The sequence below is a fragment of the Benincasa hispida genome, chromosome 9, assembly GCF_009727055.1.
Source record: "Benincasa hispida cultivar B227 chromosome 9, ASM972705v1, whole genome shotgun sequence".
Taxonomy (NCBI): Eukaryota; Viridiplantae; Streptophyta; class Magnoliopsida; order Cucurbitales; family Cucurbitaceae; genus Benincasa; species Benincasa hispida.
In genome coordinates this window covers 57,407,065-57,433,474 of record NC_052357.1, presented here as the reverse complement: position 1 = coordinate 57,433,474, position 26,410 = coordinate 57,407,065, and the positions used below count along the sequence as shown (strand labels likewise).

Below are 26,410 nucleotides of genomic sequence, written 5' to 3'. Positions count from 1 at the left end.
GGAGTTGGTCGACCAGATCTGACGACCGGATGTCTTACCCAACAGGACTGAGCTTGTAACACCGACGACGACAACCCATGAATGACACGTGAAAAACACACGATCTGCATGGCCGAAAAAACTTGAGCGACGCGACGATGACAGCGACTGGAATAACGCAGACGACGAAAACAACTGGACCAACGCCAACGTTGGTGATGATTGGTATAGTCAAGGGGAAAAGAGGGTTTGTAAGAGAGAAGTGAGAAAGGAGAGAGAAGAAAGGTAGTAAAATGAAAGTGAGATATTTTTCACTAAAGTTAAAAAAAAATGGGGATCTTTAATGTTAATTTTAAACCAACATTGTAGCCTATAAAAACCGACATTAAAGATCTGCTTTTTTTATAAAAAAAAAAATAATAATACATCCAGTTTCACTTTTTCCAACCGACATAAAAGCCCAAAATTCTTATATTGTATAATCGCATCAACCACCAAACGAAAAGATGATAGCAAGACCATCAAACAAGTCTGATTTTCATTTCAACTTTTCAAAATCTTATGAATCATAATCAACAACAAGACTTGAACTTATTTATGTGAAAATTTGAGACAAACTCAAAAGAAGAACACAAATAAAATGCTCAAGACTAAAATATAATCCAAGAAAATGTTCTATAAGCACATTAACGACCAAACAAAAAGATGATAGCAAGACCATCAAATAAGCCTATATTTTTTAACTAATTTTTATTTCAACACTTCAAAATCTTATGAACCATAATTAACAAAAAGATCTAAATTTGTTTATATTACATTTTGAGAAAAACTCGAAAGAGGAATACAAATAAAAGATTCAAGACTAAAATATAATCCAAGAAAAAGTTCAATATACACATGGACCACCAAGCAAAAAGAACAAAGCAAGACTATCAAACAAGACCATATTCTTGAACTAATTTTTATTTCTAACATTTCAAAATCTTATAACCTTAATCATTGGTAAAAACAATAGGAATGAAATAACTTTAAATTCCTACATTGAAAATAAATATCAAAAGAAAATTTCACCTTTGGAGCAAACAAATAACTCAAACAACCCACACAATTTCGTGAAGAGCTCCACTCAACCCACAAGCGATAATGATATTGTTGTAAATGGACCTTGAAGATATTGAAAACAAATCAGAGCTTTGAATGGATCTATCTCAGAGCTCGAAGATTGGAACAGATCTAAGTTGAGATCGGGTTAGAAGAATAGCGAATATCATGAACGGATGGCAAACCTGGCGAATGGAGTTGAATTACGATGCCGACGACCTGATTTGGCAAATGCACGATGTCGACGAGCAACAGACCTAGCGAATTGAGCTGAATCATGACACGAACAAATGGATCTGACTAGCAACCGACAGATCTAACTATGTGACCAATGAATCTGCATGATGGCACTGTTAATGCTGACAATGATGAATGGATATGCATGACGCCTAAATCTAAGGGATTGACAATGGCAACGAGAGATGGTGAAGGCAACAGCGACGAGAGGTTTTTGAGGGAGAGGTATTTTTGTGACAAAAAAAGAGAAGAAAGGTAGAGAAATGAAACTGAGGATTTTTATTAAAGGGAAAAAGAATAAATGGGTAGCTACAATGTCAGTTCTAAACCGACATTGTAACCTCATTAAATATATCTTTATAAATCGACAGTAAAAATCTTTTTTTTTTTTTTTTTTTTACGAAACTAACATTGTACATCCATTTTTATCTTTTTCCAACCGACATCAAATACCGAATTTCTTACTAAAATTTTAGGAAGAGGCAAAATTCAGTGCCTAAAAATGAAACCTCAAAACTAACTTAATAACTCTTGACATTTAAAATATGACAATAAAACATAGATTAAACTTAACATTTTTAAAATATTAAATATTTTGTCAGCGTGAAAAAAGAAACCCAAAAAAATCCTCCAACCTCGACTTCTTTTACATTTTCTTGACGTCTTTAAAATATAAATTGCAAACGCCAAGAAATGTGGTTTTTTTTTTTAACAAAATAGATCATATATTAAGGAACATGTCTTTAAACATGATGGAAAAAAAAAAAAAAAAAACTCAAAAACAGAATAGTAAATGACCTTAGAAAGTGAATTGAATGTTTGTTCGAAAAATACTTTATAAGTGCACAATTGAACGTCATTCAATTATGGCCCATTTTTCACAACCTCACTGCAAAATGTAAAATTAAAATTGACGACGGTGGAAATTTACTAGAAAAATTGGAAATGGATCGACGAATAATCGGTGATGAAATTAGTTAAGCGAAACTATGTATAATGTGTTTTCGTCAAATAAATCAACACTTATAAATATTCCTAATATTTAGAAATATTAAAAAAAAATAAAACCTCTAATCCTATTAAATGTTGTACACATAAGAGGGATTCTACTTTACAAGCATAATATTAAATTTTCGTCGGAGTGTCGATATTTCTATATTTTCATGGATTTCGACATCGACATGAGCGGTAAATCGATATTTTCATTATATCATAAAAAAAAACTTACAAAATATAAAGAATAATCATCAAAATGTCATAATATATATATATAATATACCTAGTTTGTTTGAAAATAGTAAAATACTTATTTACTAATTAAATTTTTTTTTTAATTTTATGGAAATATCCATTTTATATCAATATTTTATTGATAATTTCAGTGAAATTTTCGTAAAATTAAGATCTTAATATTTTCGTCAATATCAATATTTCAAACTTACAAGTCAACAATTTAATGAAAAATCTGGATGAAGAATAAATTTGTCAATTTTAACAAAAATCTCTATAATAAATCAAATTTTTAGACATTTATGAAAAGTCATATGTAGAAAGTATTTTTCATGTTAAAATCTTATTGTTTATTATTATTTTAAAAAACTTTTTTATCCTAATTACTCTCATCAATTCTTGTCCTCAATTCTGGTACTATTCCTTTTTTTCTGTCTTTTATTTTATTAATTAATTTAATTAAATATTGTTTATAATGTCACGATGGTTAAATTATAAATTCACCAACAAAGCCATTCAAACGCTAAATGTTAGTAACAAGTCATTAGATTTAAGAAGAAGGTTAAATAAATCTTTAACGAAAGTGTGAAATAAGAAAATCGTATCTTTAACTTCAAGAATAATAATACATATACTGTACTATTTTAATAATTAGTTTCTTCTTCTGAAAATTATAATATTTTGTGGTTTTTTTTTTTTTTTTTTGACTAGATAGTACTATTATATGATTTTCTTTTTTCTTTCCAATTAATTACAAATTCTTGTCTTATTATATGACTTTAAAACATTTCTACTTTGTTATTACTTAAATTAAATAATTTTTTACATCATCATCATTATTTATTTCCAAATTTTGAAAATTAGATGGAACGGATAGTGATTTGTTGCTTAGTATATCTAATACATATGAAAAATAAAATAATATTGTATTTAATTTAATAAGGAAACAAATCAGACAAGTAAATCGTCTTGAAAACGACTCAAATCCACACAATTCGAATTATATATATATATAATACATAAAACATAATAAACGGATGAAAAAGTTTAGAGGTGTGCTAAATATCTCAATTGGATTAACACATTTTTAATACTCTCATCATACCTCGAACCAAGAAATGATAGGTACAACAAAATCACAAAATCTCTAAACCACATCTATATTATAAAAAACAACGAAATAAATAAGATTTGGTAACTGTTTATTTTTTTTTTTTTTAAATTTTAGATTTTGAAAAAAAAAAGCTAATAAATATTCTTTTGCCCAATAAACTTTTAAAAATAATCCAAAAACATCACAATGTTTATAAATACATGATCAATCATGTTCGTTAGCAATTTATTTTGAATGAAAACACAGTGCGTTTTAATTGCTAATTAGAGCATGTATATTTTAATTAGTTAAAACAGACCAAATATAAAAAGTGGGTTATTTTAATTAGTTAAAACAGACCAAATATAAAATGTTTGAAACCCACTCCCACCCACATGCATAAATTATTGCACTAAAAAAAAACTAGTACCCGTTGGTCTGATCTAACTTTTATATGCATTTACTACAAACCAAACTAGTGATATACAATTTTTTATTACTTGAACATGAAATCATTTATAAATTTGAGGTGAAAGACGTGAAGTTAAGACAACTTCAAGTGGAATTTTCTTGGTAATGTTCAACGCAACGCTTTCTTCCATATTAAGTGGCTCTTCAGATGGTCGTTTAATTTCAAATTCATGAAGCAGTCTTGCAAGTGACAATTGCATAACTTGGGTGGCAAATGAAATTCCAGGACAAATTCTTCTACCAGCTCCGAATGGAATGAATTGTGGACTTTGTCCTTTCACATCAAAATTCTTTTCAATTGCCAAAAACCTCTCTGGACGAAATTCTCTGGGACTCTCCCAAACATTTGGATCGCTTTGGAGTTTATAAAGATTCACCCACAATCGTGTGCCTGCTGGAATGTGATACCCAGCCACTGTACAATCTTCTATAGATTCATGAGGAACTGAGAGTTGTGCTGCAGGATATAGACGCAACGTTTCCTTCACAACTGCTTGGAGATATATTAAATCATGTATGTCTGACTCACTCACTTGTCTTTCTCTCCCAACTAGTTCATCTAATTCAGATTGGACTTTCTTGAGTGCTTCTTCATTATTGAGGAGTAGTGAAAGAGCCCATACCATTTCTACCGTGGTGGTGTGAAATCCACCCAATATCATAGCCTACACATAATTATCGGTCATCTTAATTGACGCCATTAAATAAAATTAAAGAACTTACCTAACCTTTTAATATATTTTTTTGTATGGAAAATTCATTATAAGTGATGATCTTACAGTTGAAAATCTCATACTCAAAGATATAGAAATACCTGAAATATGAATTACTCTTTTCATTGTTAATTGATTTTCAGATGAGATCTATAAAGTACTAGAGATCGTAAAACCTAACACGCATTAAATCCCATGACAATTAAGAAATCTCACAAACTACGTCACAACTAACCCAAGTTTCCACCACATGAGAAAAAAAGAAACTCAAGTTTTTTTTGAAAGGAAAGTCGTGACCTACTATATTTGGAGTTGAATTTCTAGATGCACTTGAGTATTTTTGTTCAAAATTTAGTACATACCAAACAAGTAGATTTGATGACCGTATCGACATCGTAGCCGGAAAAATCCTCATCCTTGGTTATAGACAACATGATGTGCATGAGATCTTGCTCTTCACTCCCTACTCCATCAAAATTTCTCTTCTCTCGATGCTCTCTAAGCCATTTATCATGCATCTCGTCCATGACCTTTGCTGTCTTCTTCATAGTCTTCTTGTATCCTCCAAAGTCAAACCATCTTAAAAACGGAAATAAATCCGACGGAACAAACGCTGTAAACAAATTAAAAAATCCTTTCAACGCATTTTGGTACTCTTCCCCCCCACTCCCTTCAAAAGCAGTCGAAAATCGCTTTCCAACCACCATCCTAAATATGGTGTTCAATGTTATATCTCCAAACCACGTCTCCATCTCCACTAGCGCTTTCTTATTTGATTTGCACAACTCATGTAGCCTCTCAATGGAATTTTGAACCTCTGATCTTGAGATGTGTTGCAACTTCTCGAGACGGTGGTTAGCGAGAAGTTCGAGCATGACTATTTTACGAACATGCCTCCAATGGGAACCATATGGGCTAGTCCCAAACATGGCATAGTTATAGCCAAGAAGCTCGGCAGCAGCAAATTTGGGGCGAGATGCAAAGATTTTGTCGTTGGTAGTAAAGCACTCCTTTGCTACTTCCCATCCACTAACAACCAAGGTTTTATTGGTACCTAACCTTAGCATAAAGATTGGCCCATAAGTGTCTGCCAATTTCCCCAAGGTATTGTGAATGAGTTCTTTTCCAGTGAGTAGAGGGAGGTGGCCGATGACCGGCCAAGCACCGCCGGGTTGGGGCGGTAGTCTCTTATGACGACCGCCGATAAATGAATTGAAGAGAGCATAGAGGATGATCAAGAGAAGGGTGAAAATAATTGCAGGTAGAGCAAGGTTGGATGAGGACATGTCGGCAAGGGGAAGATTCATTTTGGTTTGAGGAACTATTGGTGATTGTGTATTGAGATTAACACTGTATTACCTTTTTATAGATAGGGTTGAAATGGAATAATAATAACTTAAATGGACAACTTTTCGTGTGACTTAAAAATTGGCCCGTGATTATACGAAAGATTAGATTTACTTTTATATAAATCTATAAAATAGTAATAATATAGTCTACCCCATAAATTACTTAAATTTGACTATATTTATATTTTCTTATATTATTTTATATCTATTAATACTTTGAATCTAATATTTATATTTGTATTTATTCTTTTTTATATCCTTATTTAGTTATCTTACCAATCAATTGATTAATGATTGTTTATTGGATTCTAAATTCTACTAATTATTATTTTAAATATTGTTAAACTTTTTTTCCTTTTTTAGTGTATGATATAGATGGATTGTCCTTTCAATAATAATCTCCTTCAATCACAAATAAAAAAAAATCAAAAACGAATTTTTTTTATGTAGACCTTTGATTAAATATTTTGATGGGCTGCACGATAATAAGTAGTGGTATATATCAACTTTTTTTTTTTTTTCTCTTAATTTTAACCACTATACATTAATTTTTTTGTAAAACCACTATACATTAAAATTTAAAAGGAAATGAGGGTAAAAAGGGAAATAGAATAATGAGGAAAAGGAAAGTTAATTGTCTATAGAGAAAAAAAAAAACTTATCATTTCTCTTATCCAAAGAAATAAATCTATTATGCTTTTGATATTATATTTCCATCAATATTATCATATTTTTATAATATTTTTTTCGGATTCGATATGTATAAAATATAAAAAAGATAAAGTAATTAAATGTTAGTTGTGTAAATATAATATAAATAATAGACATATTAATTTGTTTGAAAAATATAAAAATTTATTTATCAATTTAAATTTACTTTAAAATTTTTATCTTTATAGTTTTTTAAAGATTCATCAATATCAATATTTATCCATATTTTTATCTACAATCTTGTAAAATTAAGACTTCAATTACTTTTTTTAATTGATATGTTCATGATGACATGTGCAGATCGTGTGTGGGTGTGTATCGGTCGGTGTGCATGGGTGGATGACGAGTGGGATAAAGTTATTAATAACAATTTTATTTTTTTAAGGGAACATAAACGGGAATTTTATCCTTTGGTTTCTGGAAAACCGCATAGGGTGGAGTGATGATGAGAGAAAAAAATGTCAATTTTGTATACGTTTTTTAACCTTTTGTTGGCCTTATCCATTTTCCTTTCAAATTATTATTATTATTTTTTTATTTTTTATTTTTTTTTGTTCTAAGTTCTAACTCACTTTCTTAAATCACTTTTTTTTTGTTAATTGGATAGTTATTATAGGAGGTTTTTTTTTTTTTTCAAATATTGTGATTAGGAAAACAATTTAGAAAAATAGAATAGTTCTAAAACTATTTACAAATCTATGGTTGTTTTGGAGTTTTCGAAGCAGGGATTTTGTGTAAAATATTTTGTCGAGGATTTGACCCTCGACCTAAAGGAAATTGATGAAAGAGGACAAAATTTGAAGAAGAGGTCGAAGGTTCGAGGGTTCTGTCGAAAATTAAAGAAGAGGTCGAGGGTTTGACCTTCGACCTAAATGAAATTAAAGAATCGTTTAGTAATTATACACGATCACACACAATCGTTTAATAAATTACAATGCGATAATTTAGTAATTATGCACAATCACACACAATCGTTTAGTAAATTACTATGCGATCGTTTAGTAATTCTTTATTAACGTAACAATAGGTGCAAACTTCCGGAAAGTACAAGTAAATGATGAACAACTTCTTTATTAAACGATAGGAATCAAACAAGATTAATCGGTTGTTTATGAGACGTTAAACGATCGTTTACAATCTCTCCACGATCCTTCAGTATGATTAAATGATTGCTTACTAAATCCTCTACGATCGCCCACAAACTCCTACACAGATGCTTAACTATTACTATTACACATCGCCTTCTCATAACCTATACGATCACATACCTTTTACTGCACGGTCATCTACCAAATGTTACATGATCGCTGAGCTTTACTACATGATTGCCTAGTGGAAGTAGACGATGAGCGGCACGCTGCGATGGCTTCTCCAAGACAAAGTCTACCAAACTCCCACTCTCGATGGCTCTCTTTCCTCACTACACGATCGCTCACAAACTCCTACACGATGGCTTAGCTATTACTATTAGACGATTGCCTTCTCAAAATCTATACGATCATCTACCAACTGTTACACGATCGTTGAGCTTTACTACACGATCGCCTAGTGGAAGTAGACGATGAGCGGTACGCTGTGATGGCTTCTCCACGACAGTGTCTTCCGAATTCCCACTCTCGAGAGCTCTCTTTCCTCACTACACGATCTCCCACATACTTCTACACGATCACTTAGGTATTACAATTAGACGATTGCCTTCTCAAAACCTATACGATCGCCTACCTTTTATTATACGATCGTCTATCAAGTGCTACATGATCGTTGAGCTTTACTACACGATCACCTAGTGGAAGTACACGATGAGCGGCACTCTGCGATGGCCTCTCCATGAAAACGTCTTCCGAACTCCCACTCTCAAGAGCTCTCTTTCCTCGCTATACGATCGCTCATAATTCCTACATGATCGCTTAGCTATTACAATTAGATGATCACCTTTTCAAAACCTATACGATCGCCTACCTTTTACTATATGATCGTCTACCAAGTGCTACACGATCACTGAGCTTTACTATACAATCGCCTAGTGAAAATACACGATGGGCGGTACGCTGCGATGACCTCTCCATGACAGTATCTTCCGAACTCCCACTCTCGAGAGCTCTCTTTCCACACTACACGATCGCCCACAAACTCCTATATGATCGCTTAGTTATTACAATTAGATGATCGCCTTCTCAAAACCTATACAATCGCCTACCTTTTACTATACGATTGTATACCAAGTGCTACACGATTGCTGAGCTTTACTACATGATTTCCTAGTGGAAGTACACGATGAGCGGCACGCTACGATGGCCTCTCCACGACAGCGTCTTTTGAACTCCCACTCTCGAGAGCTCTCTTTTCTCACTACACAATCTCCCACAAACTCCTGCACGATCGCTTAGCTATTACAATTAGACGATCGTCTTCTCAAAACCTATACGATTGCCTATCTTTTACTATATGATCGTCTATCAAGTGTTACACGATCGCTGAACTTTACTATACAATCGCCTAGTGGAAGTACATGATGAGCGGCACACTACGATGGCCTCTCCATGAAAGCGTCTTTCGAACTCCCACTCTCGAGAGCTCTCTTTCTTCACTACACGATCACCCACAAACTCCTACACGATCGCTTAGCTATTACTATTAGACGATCGTCTTCTCAAAACCTATACGATCGCCTACCTTTTTCTATACGATCGTCTACCAAGTGCTACACGATCGCTAGGCTTTACTACACGATCACCTAGTGAAGTAAATGATGATTGGCACGTTGTGATCGCTTAGTATTAGCCCCATATGCCACATTTAAAAAAAAAAAAAAAAAAAATCGGTCACGCACGTGTCAGAGTGATTTGAACCCTCGACCTCCATTAAAACAAATCCAAATCTTTGCAGCATGTCAACGTCTCGTCCTATCCCATCCATTTAATTTTCCCAATGCCGAACGCCCGTGGGTCAAGTTTTCAAAACTCAACCTTTAACCTTATAACCCCCCTTCTCTCCTCTCATTTTCTCATATTTTCTCATTGCCTTCATTCTCTCATTCTCATTGCCTTCAACCTTCATTCTCTCATTCTGCCTTCTTCGAACCTAATTAAAACTCTTACGAATTTGCTTCTACCTTCTTCATTTCTTCATTGGCAAATCTTCTTCTTCTCCCACATTCGTCCATTAAATTGTGAGGTTTGTATCTTTACTATACAAAATTTCATTTTTTTTAAAGAACTATAAAATTTGTTCCTATTCTCATACTATTATATTTCTTTTATCGTTTTTATTGTTGTTTGGGAAACAAAGAACAAAAAAGGTAACATTAACAAAAACATTATATATTCTTATAATATTTTGTTTCTTTCATAGTTTTTGTTGTAGATCCTTATTCTTATAATATATTTTTTTTCATAGTTTTTGTTGTCGGATAATGGAGAAAAGAGAGACCATTGTCACTTTGGGGCAAAAAAGTAAAACCACTATTAAATTTGTGACTTTACTATTTATTTATTACTAGTTTTTTTTTTTTTTTTTTATATTTAGTAGATCTATCATGTTAATTTTTTAGTAGTTGTTGAATTCAATAATATTTACATATTGATGTTAGTAGTTCTTTCTCTATTAGTGTTAATCTTAGTAGTTGTTATTAGTGCTAATCTTATCTATATTATGTTATACCTATATGTTAATCTTATTTATATTTTGTTTGTTTTTGTTTGTATTTAAGTATAGTTTATTATTATGTTTAAAAAGTTGATGTTTATGCTTTAATATTTTTAGTTTAATACAAAATTATTATGATTTTTGAACTATATTTCTTATGATATTTGATTTTTTTAGTATTAACTTTGAAAATATAGTTTAAAATAGTTTGAAAAAGTAAGTTGTGTTATGTTTAAAAATGGTTATAAAAAATTTAATTTCTGGTTATGTTTAAAAAGTTGATGTTCATAAACCTTAAAAAGTTGATGTTTATAATTTAAAAAGTTTAATATTTTTAGTTTAATGCAAAATTATTGTGATTTTTTTATTATACTTCTTATAATATTTTATTTTATTTTTTTTATTAAATTTGAAAAAATAATTTTAAAAAGTTTATCTCATTGTAATGTTTAAAAAGTTGATGNATATTTTAAAAACTTTAATATTTTTAGTTTAATACAAAATTATTGTGATTTTTTGTATAAATTTCTTATGATATTTGAAAAGTTTAATTTGTTGTTATGTTTAAAAATAGTTATAAAAAGTTTAATTTATTGTTATGTTTAAAAATAGTTTTAAAAAATTTACCTTATTTTGATTTTGATTTTGATTTTTTAAATATATTTCTTATATTTCTTATATATATTTTTTTATTGTGGTTTCTTTTTGTTTAAGCTTGATAATTAGTAGAACAATGTAATGTATTGTTTGTCTTTTTTTTTTTTTTTTTTTTTTTTTAAGAAAATTGTAGACAAATGCTTGGGATTTATGTTGTTTACAAATGGTAATATGATTGATGGTATCGATGGAGTTGACTATGACCAACCACTAAGTGGGAGTTTTAGCATAAATGTGAACAGTAGAATTGTATTTGAACAATTCATTGAAATGGTTGGGATGCCACTTAGTATAGATATGAGAACAAATCAGTTAGAAATAATATATAGACATCCTAACCTAGAACCATCAGAATCAATAAGGTTTATGTCATTCCCTATTCCGAATGCACAAGCTATGAACTTGATGTTCTCAATCGTGATGCCACTGCCAAATTTAGTGTATTTGTATGTAAATGTAAATAGGATAGGGGTGGATATAAACTTGAATGCACTATTTAGTCAGTTTGAAGATCCAACTGAATGTATTGATCCTGATCCGGAGTCAGTTGCATTGCCATATGATAATGAAGATATGACGACTAACAACCAGTATAGAGATTTCAGAACTAAAATGGACGATGAATTTGAAGAGTTGGATTTCGATGGTCATGAACATGAGTTACCTTCAGATACATTCAACGATTTGTATATGAATGTACTAGATAGCATTCGAGAACATGACCTACTTGTAGCCCCTGTGGACGTTGACAATACTCAGTTGTATAAAGGGATGATTTATCAAGACAAAGAAATGCTACAACACGCAGTCAAATGTTTTGCTATTAAATGTCACGCACCATATGAGGTTGTGGAATCGACACCGATGATTTGGACAATTCGGTGTAAGAAGTAGGAGGAAGGTTGCAAGTGGAGACTTCGTGCAATAAAGAAAAAATCTCATGACTTGTTCGAGATCACTAAGTACGATGAGCATCACACATGTTTTTATTCAGAACTAAGTCAAAATCATATGCAATTAGATTCATCAGTTGTGCCGTAAGAGAAAAATCATCTATGAGTGTGGCACAACTGTAGTCCGACATCAAATCAAAGTTTGGATATCATGTTCCTTACCATAGGGTATGGGAAGGCAAAAGAAAAGCATTGGCTAAAGTGTTCGGTGATTGGGATGAGTCTTACAAATTGTTACCCAGGTAGTTGTATATGGTTAAGTAGACCAATCCCGGAACACGTGTAGAGTGGAGAGTGAAAGAAACGCTTACTGAAGGCCATGTTATCCTAACTTCTGTATTTTGGGCATTTGGTCCTTGTATAGAAGCTTTTAATAAATGTCGTGCGATAATTCAGATAGATGGTACCACTTGTATGACAAATATCGAGGAAAATTGTTGATTGCTACATCAATTGACTCGAACGGGTATCTTCTTCTACTTTCATTTTCCGTTGCTGATGAAGAGTCCGCAAACTCATGAGGATGGTTCCTGAAACACTTGAGAGAAATTGTAACACATGAAGAGGTGTGTTTAATTTCAGATCGACATGCTGGCATAACCGCAGTAGTGAGCAATCCAGCAAATGGTTAGATGGGACCAAAATGTCACCATCGTTTCTGCTTACAACATATCGTCAGCAACTTTAATAAAAAGTACAAATTTAATACATTGAAAATTTTTGTTTATCGTGTCGAGTGTCAGTTTCAAATTCGGAAGTTCAATAAAGCAATTGAAGATATCAAAGGAATAAATCAAAGTTGTCTTAGTTTTTTTGACAACATTGGTTTAGAGCAATGGACTCAAGCACATGATGGAGGGTTCAGATATGGGTGGATGACGATAAATCTATTAGAGTGCATAAATAGCGTTTGAAAGGTGCTTGAATGTTGCCTATAAATGCTCTTGCTCAAATAACATTCTTCAAGTGCGTGAATTATTTCGAGAAAAAAAGAGAAGAAATAAGGGATGCATTGGAGCATCAAGATAAATACACCCGGTAATATTATTTTATATATATATATATATATATATATATATGTTATTAAAAATTTGTTTCAAGCATATTTTATAATACTAAGTGGAGTAAAAATTCAGGTACGCACACAAGAAAATAAATAAATGAGCTGCAAGATCTAGTAAACATGAAGTACAATCATAAGATCGGTATGAAGGTGTGTTTCATGTGAAGACTGGACATCATAATTTCTCAATGCCAAAGGAGAAAATATTCAAATATTGAGACTAAACAAGTCCGAGCAGTACTGTTCATGTAACAAGTGACAAGCGTTTGCATTCAATGCTCGCATTTTAATGGCTGTTTGCTCACATTTTAACATGAACTACGAAGACTTTATTGAGGACTACTATAAAATTATCAACTATTGCTAAATGTTACTCTCCTCAATTTCAACCTGTACCGCATGAATATTACTGGATCACGTACCCTAATATGCCTGTCTTACATCCTGAATCATCGTTGTTGAGAAAATCTGGTAGACCAAAAAAGTTACGTTATCACAACGAGATGGATTAGACAGAACCTATCACTCGACAACAATGTGGATTTTGTAATTAGTTAGGCCATAATCGAAGGAAGTGTCCTTCATTACTAAGATGGGCTCTAGATAGTTTGGGTTGAGAAATAAATATTTTTTTATTATATATTCAATTTATTGTATATTCAATTTTTTATTATAATTTATTGTATATTCAACTTTTTATTATAATTTATTGTTTATTCAATTTTTTATTATAATTTATTATAATATTCAATTTTTTTTATTGTAATCTATAATTGAGAAATGAATACTTTTTTTTTTATCATTTATATTTAATTATGTGTAGATACTTTTATTATATATTCAATTTTTTTATTATAATTTATAAAGTTGTACATTATTCTTTTAATTAAGTTGTACATTATTTAAGTGAGTGTTGAATGCAAAATGTATGTGATGATATGCACGCATGGTTCAAGTCCAATGATATGCAATAATGACCTATCTTGGCTCAATTCATGCAATATTACTTCTAGATATGCGTTATTAATGAATGTTCATGTAGTATGTTGTGCGTTGTCACAAGTTTCCTTACGTTGGAACCAAGTATAATTCTACCGCAAGTTTCTCGGTGTGATCCGAGGTCGAACACAGGGACTGTTTGAGGTTATTGTGTTATGTTTATGATACATGCAACCAAGTTTTCAATTTTATAAAAGGATGGTTTGTACAAGTACTAAGAATGCATTAAAGTAAAGGAAAGCAGTAAAAAATGCAATAATTAAACAAAGTACAATAAACCTAAGCTAAGATGGTACAAGATACAGGTCTCATGATATGGGTTACTGAGGTCAAGGTTGGTTGTGAAGATTAAACAAAGATAGTGTGATGTGTTGACAAATCTTATGTGTGAAGTAGAAAAGAAAAGATAACTAATATAAACAGCACAAGTTACTTAATTGCGTTAATGACATAAGTACGGTCCCGCTTTCCCTTGGCGTACATCTCTCGGTGATCGTCCGCGTTCCCACATGTCTGTGGTGAAACAGAGACGAACGTAATGAAGGTAAGGTTGCTTCCATCTCTGGAAGTACTACTCACTTTAGTTAACGCATTCTTCTAACCTTCTCTCGATAAATCAGAATGACATCTTCACTTCTGCTCTCATAGGTGAAGATACCGTCTAGCATGCCTTAGCTAAACGCATTTATCTCTTTAACACAGATAAAGTACTCGTTTAATTCATATTAACTACCAAGGGATTAGAAGACTTTATGGAGAAAACGATAAACGGAGGAACGAAAATAGACAGAGAAGTGGTAATGAAAACGATCGAGACATTCAATATATCTATTCAGCGTCTGATACATAGTGTATGAATTAAGAGATAAAGAAGATGAAATACAATGATGAAAAGAGATAGAAAAAAATACAAATAAGTGCCCACATCTCGACACCGATTTGGGTGGAGGTTTGCTTGCCGATATGGATTGATCGTGCGAAAGGATGAGCTTCCCTCTCAGGCTTGCTCAACCGGTAGCAGGGATCTGAGTATAGAGCTTCACGGCGGGAATCTGGCGGAATAGTACTGACACTCACCTCTCGGCCTTGTCTCTTCTCCTTCCCGGATTTGTTCCGTTTAGCACTCAGCTCAGCCTTTCTCTCAATAACCTAATATCACTTTTTTCCCCGTATCAAGTAGCATCATTTCTTTGAATTCTATAAGGTATTTATAGGTGAAGATCTTTGACTCTGGCCTTGTGGACCCCACTTTTTGTTATGGAAATTCCGAAGATGGAGGGATATTTATTCCTTCTATTATGCAATCAAACCGTCAAATCTGCACAACCGTTAGTCGTACACATGTCACAATCCTCCAATTTTGCATTACTCAGCTGCATCTTTCGATCAGAAGTTTGCATGCGGTGTTGTTTTTATTACTGCATGCGGTTGAAAGTCAGCTTTTGATCGGCTATCGCATCGCGCCGTCATTGCGTTAATCATCTTTTCATTGTTGATTGTCGAGCACAATGTGACAAAGATGCATTGGTTAGTTCGTCTTGAGCCTTGATCGCAATCGGTGACTTGGTTTCCTGCAAAACAGAGTAGGAATCTCCTTTTCTTCCATCTTAATGATGTTAATGAGTGTAATTATGATAATTCATAATTATTGTATTTCTAAGCTATTTTGCATACATTTGGCGCATATTTATTCTCTCTTGGCCACAATATCTAGATAAGGTAGTATAAATAACTTATATTCCTACAAGTTATCACACCACGAAATTTAGATATATGCTTGTCCTCAAGCATATCTTTTACTAAGGCAATAATACTCAATTCCTATCCTATATTTCTGTGTCAATTGGTGCTCCGAATGTTACACTTAGGCACATTACTTAACATTGCAATTTTCTCCTATCCTTGCTAATTCTTAAAAAGCTCTACTTTATTCTTCTATATAACAAAATTTTGCTCAAAGATGCTTTTCTAGTTTTCAAAATAGAATGTTTATCTCTTCTTTGTCAAAACAATTTGATATATCTAAATACAGTGGTCAAAACTTTTGCGTCATTTACTAGAGACAGTTGGTCATGGTTACACTCTTCGTTTTGGCCTGTTTCCACGGGTGTCATGCGAATATCCAACTACGGTTGTGTGCCAATCTCAACTTTAACTCATGATATTCAGAGGAGTTGTCCCTTGCATTCCTTTATTATATTTTTCTTTCTTTTTCTTTTATACTACATTGATTTTGGAAACCCACCTTCATTTTGGCTTGCTCCTATGATTGTCATACGAACATCCAACTACGAGCAGGCTCTTTTCATAACTAAATTCTTATAAGATGGGAACATTTTTAAGGATTTCCCTTGCACTGACATTGGAGTTTTACATTTTTGTGTCTTTTTTTTTTTTTTTTTTTTTTTTTTTTTTTACAGAAAATGAACGTATTTTCTTCAATACTACATATTCTTGATCTTATCTACTCAGACCTTTCTCACTCCAAAATTTAAAGATGAGCAAGGTCCTCATTGCATTGTTTGGATAGACTAGACAAACACTTGGAAGAAAAATTTCAAAAAGAAGGTTTGAGCAGAACTTTGAAAGATAAAAGGTAAAGTACTGTTAAACAAAGAATTAACTAAGTGTTAGTCAAAATTTACAAAGTATGGGAAATGTTTCTAGGTATAGACACATTATACATCATAGTAACGCAATGAAGGACACAAAAGTAAAAGATTAAGAATATCGCAAGTATTGACAAAGGATGATAAAGAGAAAGGCACAGGCAAAAAGTGGAGTGAATATGTACACATTGTATTGAATATTAACAAAGTATACAAATAATTACAAATGAATGCAATACGAAATTTTGTTTTCCTGTACAAGAATCAAAGAATTCGATTAACTTATAAAAGAATAAATGAATTAAAAAGAATATATATTGGTCGCATAGAAGAAAAAAAATAAATATGGGAGGATTATTGCCGAGGGGCTGGAAGGTCTGGAGGAGGATTTTGAGGTGGTGCAGAAGGAGCTTCATCAAAATTTAAGTGCTGCTGGAGATGTGGGGGTACCATCGAACCATGCAGATATGCAGTGAGAAAGTTGAAGTACTCTTGATTACTCTCCGTAATCAGTCTTTGGTGCATATGGACTTTATAAATGTTATGCTGCATGTTGATCAGCGCCTCTCTAAAATGTGGCAGCACTGCGCTGAATATCATCAATCTGCTCCATTACCACTTCGAATCTTTGGTTGAAGAAATGTTGTTGTTGAGAGAAAAGTTGTTGTTGCTGAGAGAAGAGGGATCTCATTTCTGCTAACTCAGCAGCCATGGAGGTGATGAAGGTTGTGCCTGCGATGTCTCGCCAGCATCGTTTTGGGGTTGGGCAGAGGTGCCTTCACCCAAATCGTATGGGTCATCAACTTGCGGTGGTGGGATGGACGGTTGCGGTGATGATGCTGCTGGTGAGTAGACTGGTGAGAATGTGGTGGGAGAGTTTGAAGTTAGGAGAAGGTTGGTAAAATGCTCATGGAGTGGAGAAGAAGGTTGTACGGGTGGGCTTGGAGGGCTTGGAGGACAAATAACTAAGGGAAGAGGGTTCATAGCTTCTGAATTTTGTGTTGATGACTCTTGAACCTTTTCTTTTCCCTTGTCTTCTCTACACTGTCTTTTGGGCCTGGGTTCTTGCGGCGCAATCAAATCGATCGTGGGCCTCTTTGCTGGAAGCTCGGGGTAATGTGGGGAGTTCTTGAGGAGCATTCTCAAGATCTTGATGCTGATGAGGTTGTGGACTTCAAGCATGGGCTCCTCATCAATGTCTACGCCCATGGACAGGCACAGACTTGAAACGATCCATGGGAAGAAGTACTGCCCTCGGATATTCCCCCACCAGTGATCTGATATGCCTTGCAATCAACTGCCCTACGTTGATAGGAATGTCGCGTGCGATGCAGTATGCAGCCATGACCCGATCCCCTGATATAGTTCTGTCATGCGTTATTGGGATCAGCCATTTCTTGACCAGGTAAACCCAGAGCCTTCCCTCTGGAAGCAAGGACTTGGACTTCAGGGTGCGGATGCCCTTAAGTGAAACCGACCACTTCGTGCCCGGTTGCGTTAATACCCTCAGCGCGTCTTCCATCTGTTGTTCCGTGGGATCATCAATAATTTTATTCCCTGGTCTATCAGGGTTGTCCTTCATTTGATATATCTCGTTGATGTCTCTTGCGTTGAAAGATACTGTTTCTCCTTTGAAGGTCACCGCATCTCTGTTCCCATGTAGACGCCTGCAGTAGAAGTCCCGCACTACCTGAGGCACAATGATGGATGGGCACTTTCAAAATATGTCCCAGCCATGTTCCACAATCACGCTTGTGATGAGGTCAGGTAGTGGCGTCGATGCAGGATAGAAGCCCATCTCAATCAGAATGTCATCATTCTCTTTTCTCTTTGATGAACGCTTCCTGGCCGGTGCGGGCTCGCTACTTTCAGCGATTGCCTTGCCTTTTTCTTTGGCCAACGCAAGGCGGCTTTGTCTCTTCTCCCACTCCTTGCGTTGCTCCTCCTTCTCACGCTCTACGATTCTTTGCCCTTCTTATTATATAAGTGTCGCAAATTAGCTTCACGCTTATTCTCATTCTCTTCCAATAATATCCTCTCCTCTTTCTCTTTCTTCTTTTCCTTTTTCTTTTTCCTCTTCTCTTTCTTCTCTCTCAAACTCTTCTACAAACTGCTCGGAGGCCAGCAATAGACACTGTTCCTCTTCGCGCCTCTGTATCCCTTCAAGTCTTGCAAGCTCATTATTGCTACACATTTCTTCATATTCCAATCTTCTTCTCCTATTTCCTTCTACGATAGCTTTCCCCTCTCCATTTTCTCTTGCTTCTTCTTCTCTTCTTTTCTTTTTCTTTCCTTTTCTTCCAATGCGATGATTAGTCTTTGAGGGTCAATAGTAGACCCTTGTCATGCATTCTACCTTCGACGCCGCATTAGGGGGGTTTCTTCTTCTTCTTCTCTTTCATCGGTCGTAACCATTTGCGTTGTTCCGGGTTGCTTCGGCTTCATTAATTGCACCGTTTCCCCCTATCCTTTCTCACGAAGGTTAATTCTCCATCTTTCTCCGGGCTCGTAGCCCTCTGCTTTTCTTCTTCTGCTTTTCTTCACGTCGGCACATTTTTCTTTCTTCTTTCTCCTTCTTCTTTCTATCCTTCATGGCCTCCTCATCTTCATCATCATCCTTCTTCTCTTTCTTCTTTCTCTTTTTGTGATGATTAGAAGATTCAACCTTTCCAGCCTTCCTTCCTTTGTTTTACTTCTTCTTCTTTTTCCTTTCAGCCACTTCTGATTGCGTCTCCACTGCAACCTCCTCCAACGCAACTTTAGGGGTCTCCAACATAACTTCAACCTCCTTGGCCTCCTCCACCGCAATCTCTTCTTCTGCCATTCTGGGAGGTCCATCATAGGTTTTTGCGTTGGCAGTCACCTCAGGAATCTCTGGGGCCAGAACGCCTCTTCTGGTTTCTTTTTCAGTCACCGCTGCCTTCGCCACCACTACTCCTTCCGCCACCACCACCGTCTCCTCCTCCATGGACAGTGGTTGATTTACAACCCCTGCCTCGGGTAATCCACCTCCTTGCTCCAAATGACTCAGAATGTTGCCAAACACTTCCTTGTCATCATGCCTCTTCTTTTCACTCTCCGTTGAGACGACTAGGGTTGGAACAAGTGTGCTCTTAGTGCTTCCCCCTCTTTTGAACAGAGGAGGTCTAATGGCCAAAGGGTTTCTCTGGGCTCTCCCAGNGTGTGCTCTTAGTGCTTCCCCCTCTTTTGAACAGAGGAGGTCTAATGGCCAAAGGGTTTCTCTGGGCTCTCCCAGCGAGTCTGGGGACAGTATGGGCTTGGGCGGTGAGCCTGCGGCTAGCAGCGAGGAATGCTGCCTCTCACATTGTAACTTGGTCAGAGGAAGGGGTGGATAGTGATGCAGATTGGTTGGAAGCTTAGTCAGCCATGGATAAGAGCTTGGAAGGACTGGTAAATGGCTTGGATGTTGGGGAAGAAGGAAATCTATACGCTAAAGGTGCTAGGGTTTCTGATTGCAAAGATGAGGTAAGTGTCCTATTTATAAGTTGGGTCGTAGTGGGCCCAACGCGACTTTTGTAGCGATAGGCCTTGAGACACTCAAAAGGTGCGTCGTTCGACTTCTTTCATTTATGGAATTTCAGAGAAATGCCTTTTCGTCTGCCGAATCATCATTGCTTTGGGATACGAAACGATTGGACTCCCCCAAATTACAAAAAGAATTTTCTTTAATATTTTATTCGAATGGACGCAAGATAAAGATTAACGCAATGTGCTCACCAACACAAATGTATCTTCATAGAGGACGGGCAACAATGCATACATCCCTGCAACACACCCCTTAACCAAACACATTTCTGGAGGATACCTCAACATAGTGTGTTTAGCTAAGGACGGGCAAAGGACATATACGCGCATAACACACCCCTTAGCTCGATTCAGTCAAGTTGGGTGAATGAAAAATGTATCTGATTGGTTCAAGATGCGTCCATTATCGCTTTGCATACTTGTTAATTATATAATTTTATTATTAGTTTTTTTTTCATCAACGCAAGTTTCTAAGACTTGCAACAATGCAACTTGCGACAATAACTTTCTCTTTATTACTTATTCATTCACCATTTAAAGACCAACACATTAATTAATGAAAAGCTCAAAGAATTAAAGACGATACAGAAATAAATGCAAAGGAAATAAATGAGGAATTAAATTCATAAAGTCAAGAACGAATTAAATGAGGAAGTAAAGTCAAAATTCAAGAATTCAAACAGACAGGAATTTAAGAAAGCATTAAACATAGTGGTGAGATATGGACCGACAGATGCGTTTCTTTGAATGGGCACAATTCACATCTACGCAGGCGGTCCTGCTTGCCTGCCCAATGTCCTAGGGACATTGCTCCTTTCCAGTAGATCCCGGGGCTTCTAAATTACTGGGCAACATTCCTAGTGTTCTACTTCTCAGCTCAAATGCCAGCTGGTCCACTTGGATCTCCAAATTTCTAATTGAAGATGCCTGTGCTTGCATCACTATGTCATTTTTATCCATGTATTGCTTTAGCAGGGTCTCCAAAGAGCTTCTAGAAGTGTTAGAAGATGAGGGTTGCTGGTGATGTGATTGCCTCGGCTGCCCTTGATTTTAACTTTGGTGAAAGGGGGATTCCCTCGACTGCCACCTTGATGGTTGATTAGCCCCCCTTGGTTAGGATTACCTCCCCAACCGAAGTTAGGATGGCTCCTCCAGCCAAGATTATATGTGTTGCTGAAGGGGTTGTTCTGGATGGCGCATACTTGCTGGATGTTCAATGGGCATATTTCAGCTACATGAGCCCCTCCACAATTGACGCAACTTAATGCGGCCACTTGAGCCGGCGCAGCAAGTTATGCTGATTGTTGAGGGATGGCTGCTTGACTAATTGCCATCGATTGGAGGATGGAGGTCACCGCGACCATCTGTACAACCAATGTGGTCATTATTTCCGAAGGGACAATGGCAGTTTCGCTCTTTCTTCTGTCGACGCCTCGACCTCCATATCCATCATCAATCCAATCATCCATGTTCCGCATAAATGCGGTCAAGGATGACCTTAAGCCTCTGTGTACGTTTTATTCATAATGCCTGCCGTGGAGCGTCAGCAATACCTGCGTTTATCTGTTACAGGCGTTTATAAAAGGTTTCCATCAAGACGTAATCGGGATCCGATATATAGGGACATGTGTTTCACCAATCTCTAAAATTGCACCCCAGGGGTGCTCAAGGGTCTCATTCTTCTCTGCTTTTGAAGTTTAACACATCCTTTCGTCGCCTTGTGTTGACTGCTTTGTGGATGAAACTTCTTCATAAATCACTCCACTAGTTGAACCTACGGTGGTATTCATTTGGCTCTAGTGAGCTGAGCCCACTTCTTGGCCTCGTCCCTCAGGTGTAAGGGAACAAATACAGTCTTAATGCTCTCCGGGGTATGGCAGATAGCGAGAAAATTGCCCACAATTTCGACAAAGCTGGTCAGGTGTGCATGCGAGTCTTACAATTGCAGACCCCAAATTGCCTTACATTTTGGATCATTTGAAGCATGATCGGCTTATTTCGAACCTTGCGTTCTACTCGACAGTAGGCCTTGAAATCCCAGGCGAAAATTCATACAGGTTGGGTGTCGCATAATTCCTCATTGGAATGTTGCGATTAGCAGCTAGGAAAATGGGATCCTACGTTGGTCGAACAACCCCTTGATTCACTACTGGTACCGTATTGTCATTGTTATCGGCCATACTTGCTGCCTTTTTTTCGCCTAATCCGATTCTGACGTGCGCGTGCGCGAAACAGTACGCTCAATCTCAGGGTCAGCTTCGAATTCTGATTCAGCACCAGTACTCATAAACTATCAAGCTGCTCTCCGCATTGAACACCCAGTACAACGAGATCTGTCCTGCAAAATACCACAAACACACTCAAACAATAAACCTTAACCAATCCCCGACAACGACGCCATAAACTTGTTGAACGCAAAATGTATATGATGATATGCACGCATGGTTCAAGTCCAATGATATGCATCATTAATGAATGTTCTTATAGTATGCTGTAAGTTGTCACAAGTTTCCTTACGTTGGAACCAAGTATAATTCCACCACAAGTTTCTCGGTGTGATCTGAGGTCGAACACAGGGACTGTTTGAGGTTATTGCGTTATGTTTATGATACATGCGACCAGGTTTTCAATTTTATAAAAGGATGGTTTGTACAAGTATTAAGAATGCATTAAAGTAAAGGAAAGCAGTAAAAATGCAATAATTAAACAAATTGCAATAAACCTAAGCTAAGATGGTACAAGATACAGGTCTCATGATACGAGTTACTGAGGTCAAGGTTGGCTGTGAAGATTATACAAAGATAGTATGATGTGTTGACAAGTCTTATGTGTGAAGCAGAAAAGAAAAGATAACTAATATAAACAGCGCAAGTTACTTAATTGCGTTAATGACATAAGTACGGTCCCGCTTTCCCTTGGCGTACACCTCTCAGTGATCGGTCGCGTTCCCACATGTCTGTGGTGAAACAAAGATGAATGTAATAAACGCAGCGCAAGGTTGCTTCCATTTCTGGAAGTACTACTCGCTTTAGTTAACGCATTCTTCTAACATTCTCTCGATAGATCAGAATGGCATTTTCACTTCTACTCTCACAGGTGAAGATGTCGTCTAGCATGCCTTAGCTAAACACATTTATCTCTTTAACACAGATTAAGTACTCGTTTAATTCATATTAACTACCAAGGGATTAAGAAGACTTTATGGAGAAAACGATAAACAGAGGAACGGAAATAGACAGAGAAGTGGTAATGAAAACGATCGAGACATTCAATATATCTATTCAGCATTTGATACATGGTGTGTGAATAAAGAGATAAAGAAGATGAAATACAATGATGAAAAGAGATAGAAACAAATACAAACAAGTGCCCACGTCTCGGCACTGATTTGGGTGGAGGATTGCTTGCCGGTATGGATGGATCGTGCGGAAGGATGAGCTTCCCTCTCAGGCTTGCTCAACCAGTACCAGGGATCTGAGTATAGATCTTCGCTGCGGGGATCTGGCAGAATAGTACTAAGACACACCTCTCGGCCTTGTCTCTTCTTCTTCCTGGATTTGTTCCGTTTATCACTTAGCTCAGCCTTTCTCTCAATAACCTAATATTAATTTTTGCCCCGTATCAAGTAGCATCGTTTCTCTGAATTCTATGGGGGTATTTATAGGTGAAGATCTTTGACTCCAGCCTTGTGGACCCTACTTTTTGTTATAGAAATTTTGAAGATGGAGGGATATTTATTCCTTCTGTTTTGCAATTAGACCTTCAAATTTGCACAATCGTTAGTCATACACGTGTCATAATCCTTCGCTTTTGCATTACTCAGCTGCATCTTTTGATCAAGAGTTCGCATGCGATGTTGTTTTTATTACCACATGGGGTTGAAAGTCAGCTCTAGATCGACTGTCGCATCGTGCCATCATTGCGTTAACGTCTTTTCATTTTTGATTGTTGGGCGCAATGTGACAGAGATGCGTTGGTCAGTTTGTCTTGAGCCTTGATCGCAAGCGGTGACTTGGTTTCCTGCAAAATAGAGTAGAAATCTCATTTTCTTCCATCTTAATGAAGTTAGTGGGTGTAATTGCGATAATTCATAATTATTGTATTTCTAAGCTAATTTTCATACAATTGGTGCATATTTATTCTCTTTTGGCCGCAATATCTAGATAAGGTAGTATAAATAACTTGTATTCCTACAAGTTATCAGTGAGAAATAAATAATTTCTTTTATCATGTATATTTAATTTAGTCAATTAAGTTGTACATTATTCTTCTAATTGAGAAATAAATATTTTTTAATTGAGAAATATTTTTTTTTTCTTTCAGATCATGGCTTTAAACCCAGGACCTGTTGATCTCGATGTTTTGTACAACCAATCCATTCATCGATCATCTATTGTATGGCGAGATTGTACTACTGGAGAAATATCCTGCAGGCGTCGAGAGGCAGTTCTCTAGCGCACTATCTCACTCCACTCTCGAATACTACCGTTACTTTGCACATTTGGATTCTATGGGGTTGCCAGATTGAGATTTCTTCAGTTGGACTGGCATATGATCACATTCTTGGTCGAGAGATGGAGGCCCGAGACGCATACATTTTATATGTCTGTTGGAGAGTGCACTATCACTTTACAAGACATAGAAGTATTGTTGGGGTTACCTGTTGATGGTGAGCTGATCATCGGACTGATGTACGATGATTAGTCACAAGTTTGTCAATTGCACCTCAGTGTGACCCCACCTGCCGACAAAATTAAAGGATCAAGGTTAATTTTGATATGGTTAGGAACACAATTCCATGAGCTCGCAAATGATGCAGACGAGGAAACCGTCATAAGATATGTGCGAGCATATATACTACAAATGATGGGTGGAAGTTTATTAAGTCATTTTATTTACTTGATGTTCCTGCCACTATTAGCTAACCTCTATGATGCGGGCAGTATTCGTGGGGTGGAGCATGTTTGGCATAGTTGTATAGACAACTATGCAAAGCAACAAAACCTGAGGTTCGTGAGATAGCTGAGCCTCTCATACTTTTGCAACTATGGGCTTCGGAACGATTTCCAACAATGGCTCCACAGTTACAACATGTCAATGACGCTCAGTTAGCTGGACAAGCCTACGGTTCTCAATATGTTATTTTAATTCAATTTCATTTTTATATCACTGATCTAGTTAATTTAGAATCTAAATTATCAATTTAAAAATTTAGGTGGAGAGACAATTTTTAAGTGACTAGGATAGCCATAGATGTAGTCAGCCTGTACAAATACATGTTTGATTTGCTTCAACCTGATTAGGTACATTAACACTGAACCAAATTGATTATTTTATACACATTTTTATTGCATTTGTCTTTAATGTTCTCCAATATAATATTTTGTGTTTTAGGTTATTTAGGAGCCGTACAAAATTATTATGCGTACTTTGCCCAATTTCTATATGAATGGTCAAAATATATGACGGACGATGAGTCCTCTCATATGTTTTCACATTGGTGAGTGGCATCTTCCTGACAGGATGATGAGACAATTTGGTTTTCAATAGGATGTCCCATCGTCTTGTAATACTGAACACTTACTGCATGATATCGACTTAAGGACTGTAGATTGATCCGAAAAAATTGCACATTTGGTAGTGCGATGGCACTATCGTGCAAGGTTTATTGCAGTGGGGGTTTCTAATGAACAATTTGATAGGGATGTCACTCAAGACTACATTCATTGGTATAATAATATCACAAGGCGCTACGTCACTTGTTCGGGAGCAGCTATGGATCATCTGGTAAATGAATGAATATTATCTAATTATTTTTAATTTAAATTTATTTTAAATATTATCTAATTATTTTATAATCCACAGAGATCGAACAACAGTAGACTCCGTTGTTGTGAATGATCCGAACCAGGTTCTTGCTATATGTAGTGACAATCAAAGCTATATGGAGGAGATACATTATATGTACGATATATCTATTGTTCCTCCACTAGCTCCTAGACATAGAGAACCTGTTCGGGAAGAGGATGAGTTTGATGAGGTTGCCCATAATGT

At 35.8% G+C, this 26,410-nt stretch overlaps 1 protein-coding gene across 1 annotated transcript; it reads right to left on the bottom strand.

Moving 5' to 3' along the window:
- Positions 1-3,988: 3,988 nt before the first annotated feature.
- On the bottom strand, positions 3,989-6,190 carry LOC120085423 (cytochrome P450 CYP82D47-like). Its single transcript, XM_039041384.1, has 2 exons — positions 5,187-6,190; positions 3,989-4,776 (listed from the first exon to the last, which is right to left on the bottom strand). The coding sequence occupies exons 1-2, from the start codon at positions 6,129-6,131 to the stop codon at positions 4,153-4,155; spliced, it is 1,569 nt and encodes a 522-aa protein (XP_038897312.1). The 5' UTR covers positions 6,132-6,190; the 3' UTR covers positions 3,989-4,152.
- Positions 6,191-26,410: the final 20,220 nt, after the last annotated feature.

Coding starts and splice junctions, on each gene's coding strand:
- LOC120085423 (XM_039041384.1), bottom strand. CDS start 6,131: ATGAATCTTCCCCTTGCCGACATGTCCTCATCCAACCTTGCTCTACCT. Junction 4,777..5,186: donor TCATCAAATCTACTTGTTTG/GTATGTACTAAA, acceptor AATTATGTGTAG/GCTATGATATTGGGTGGATT.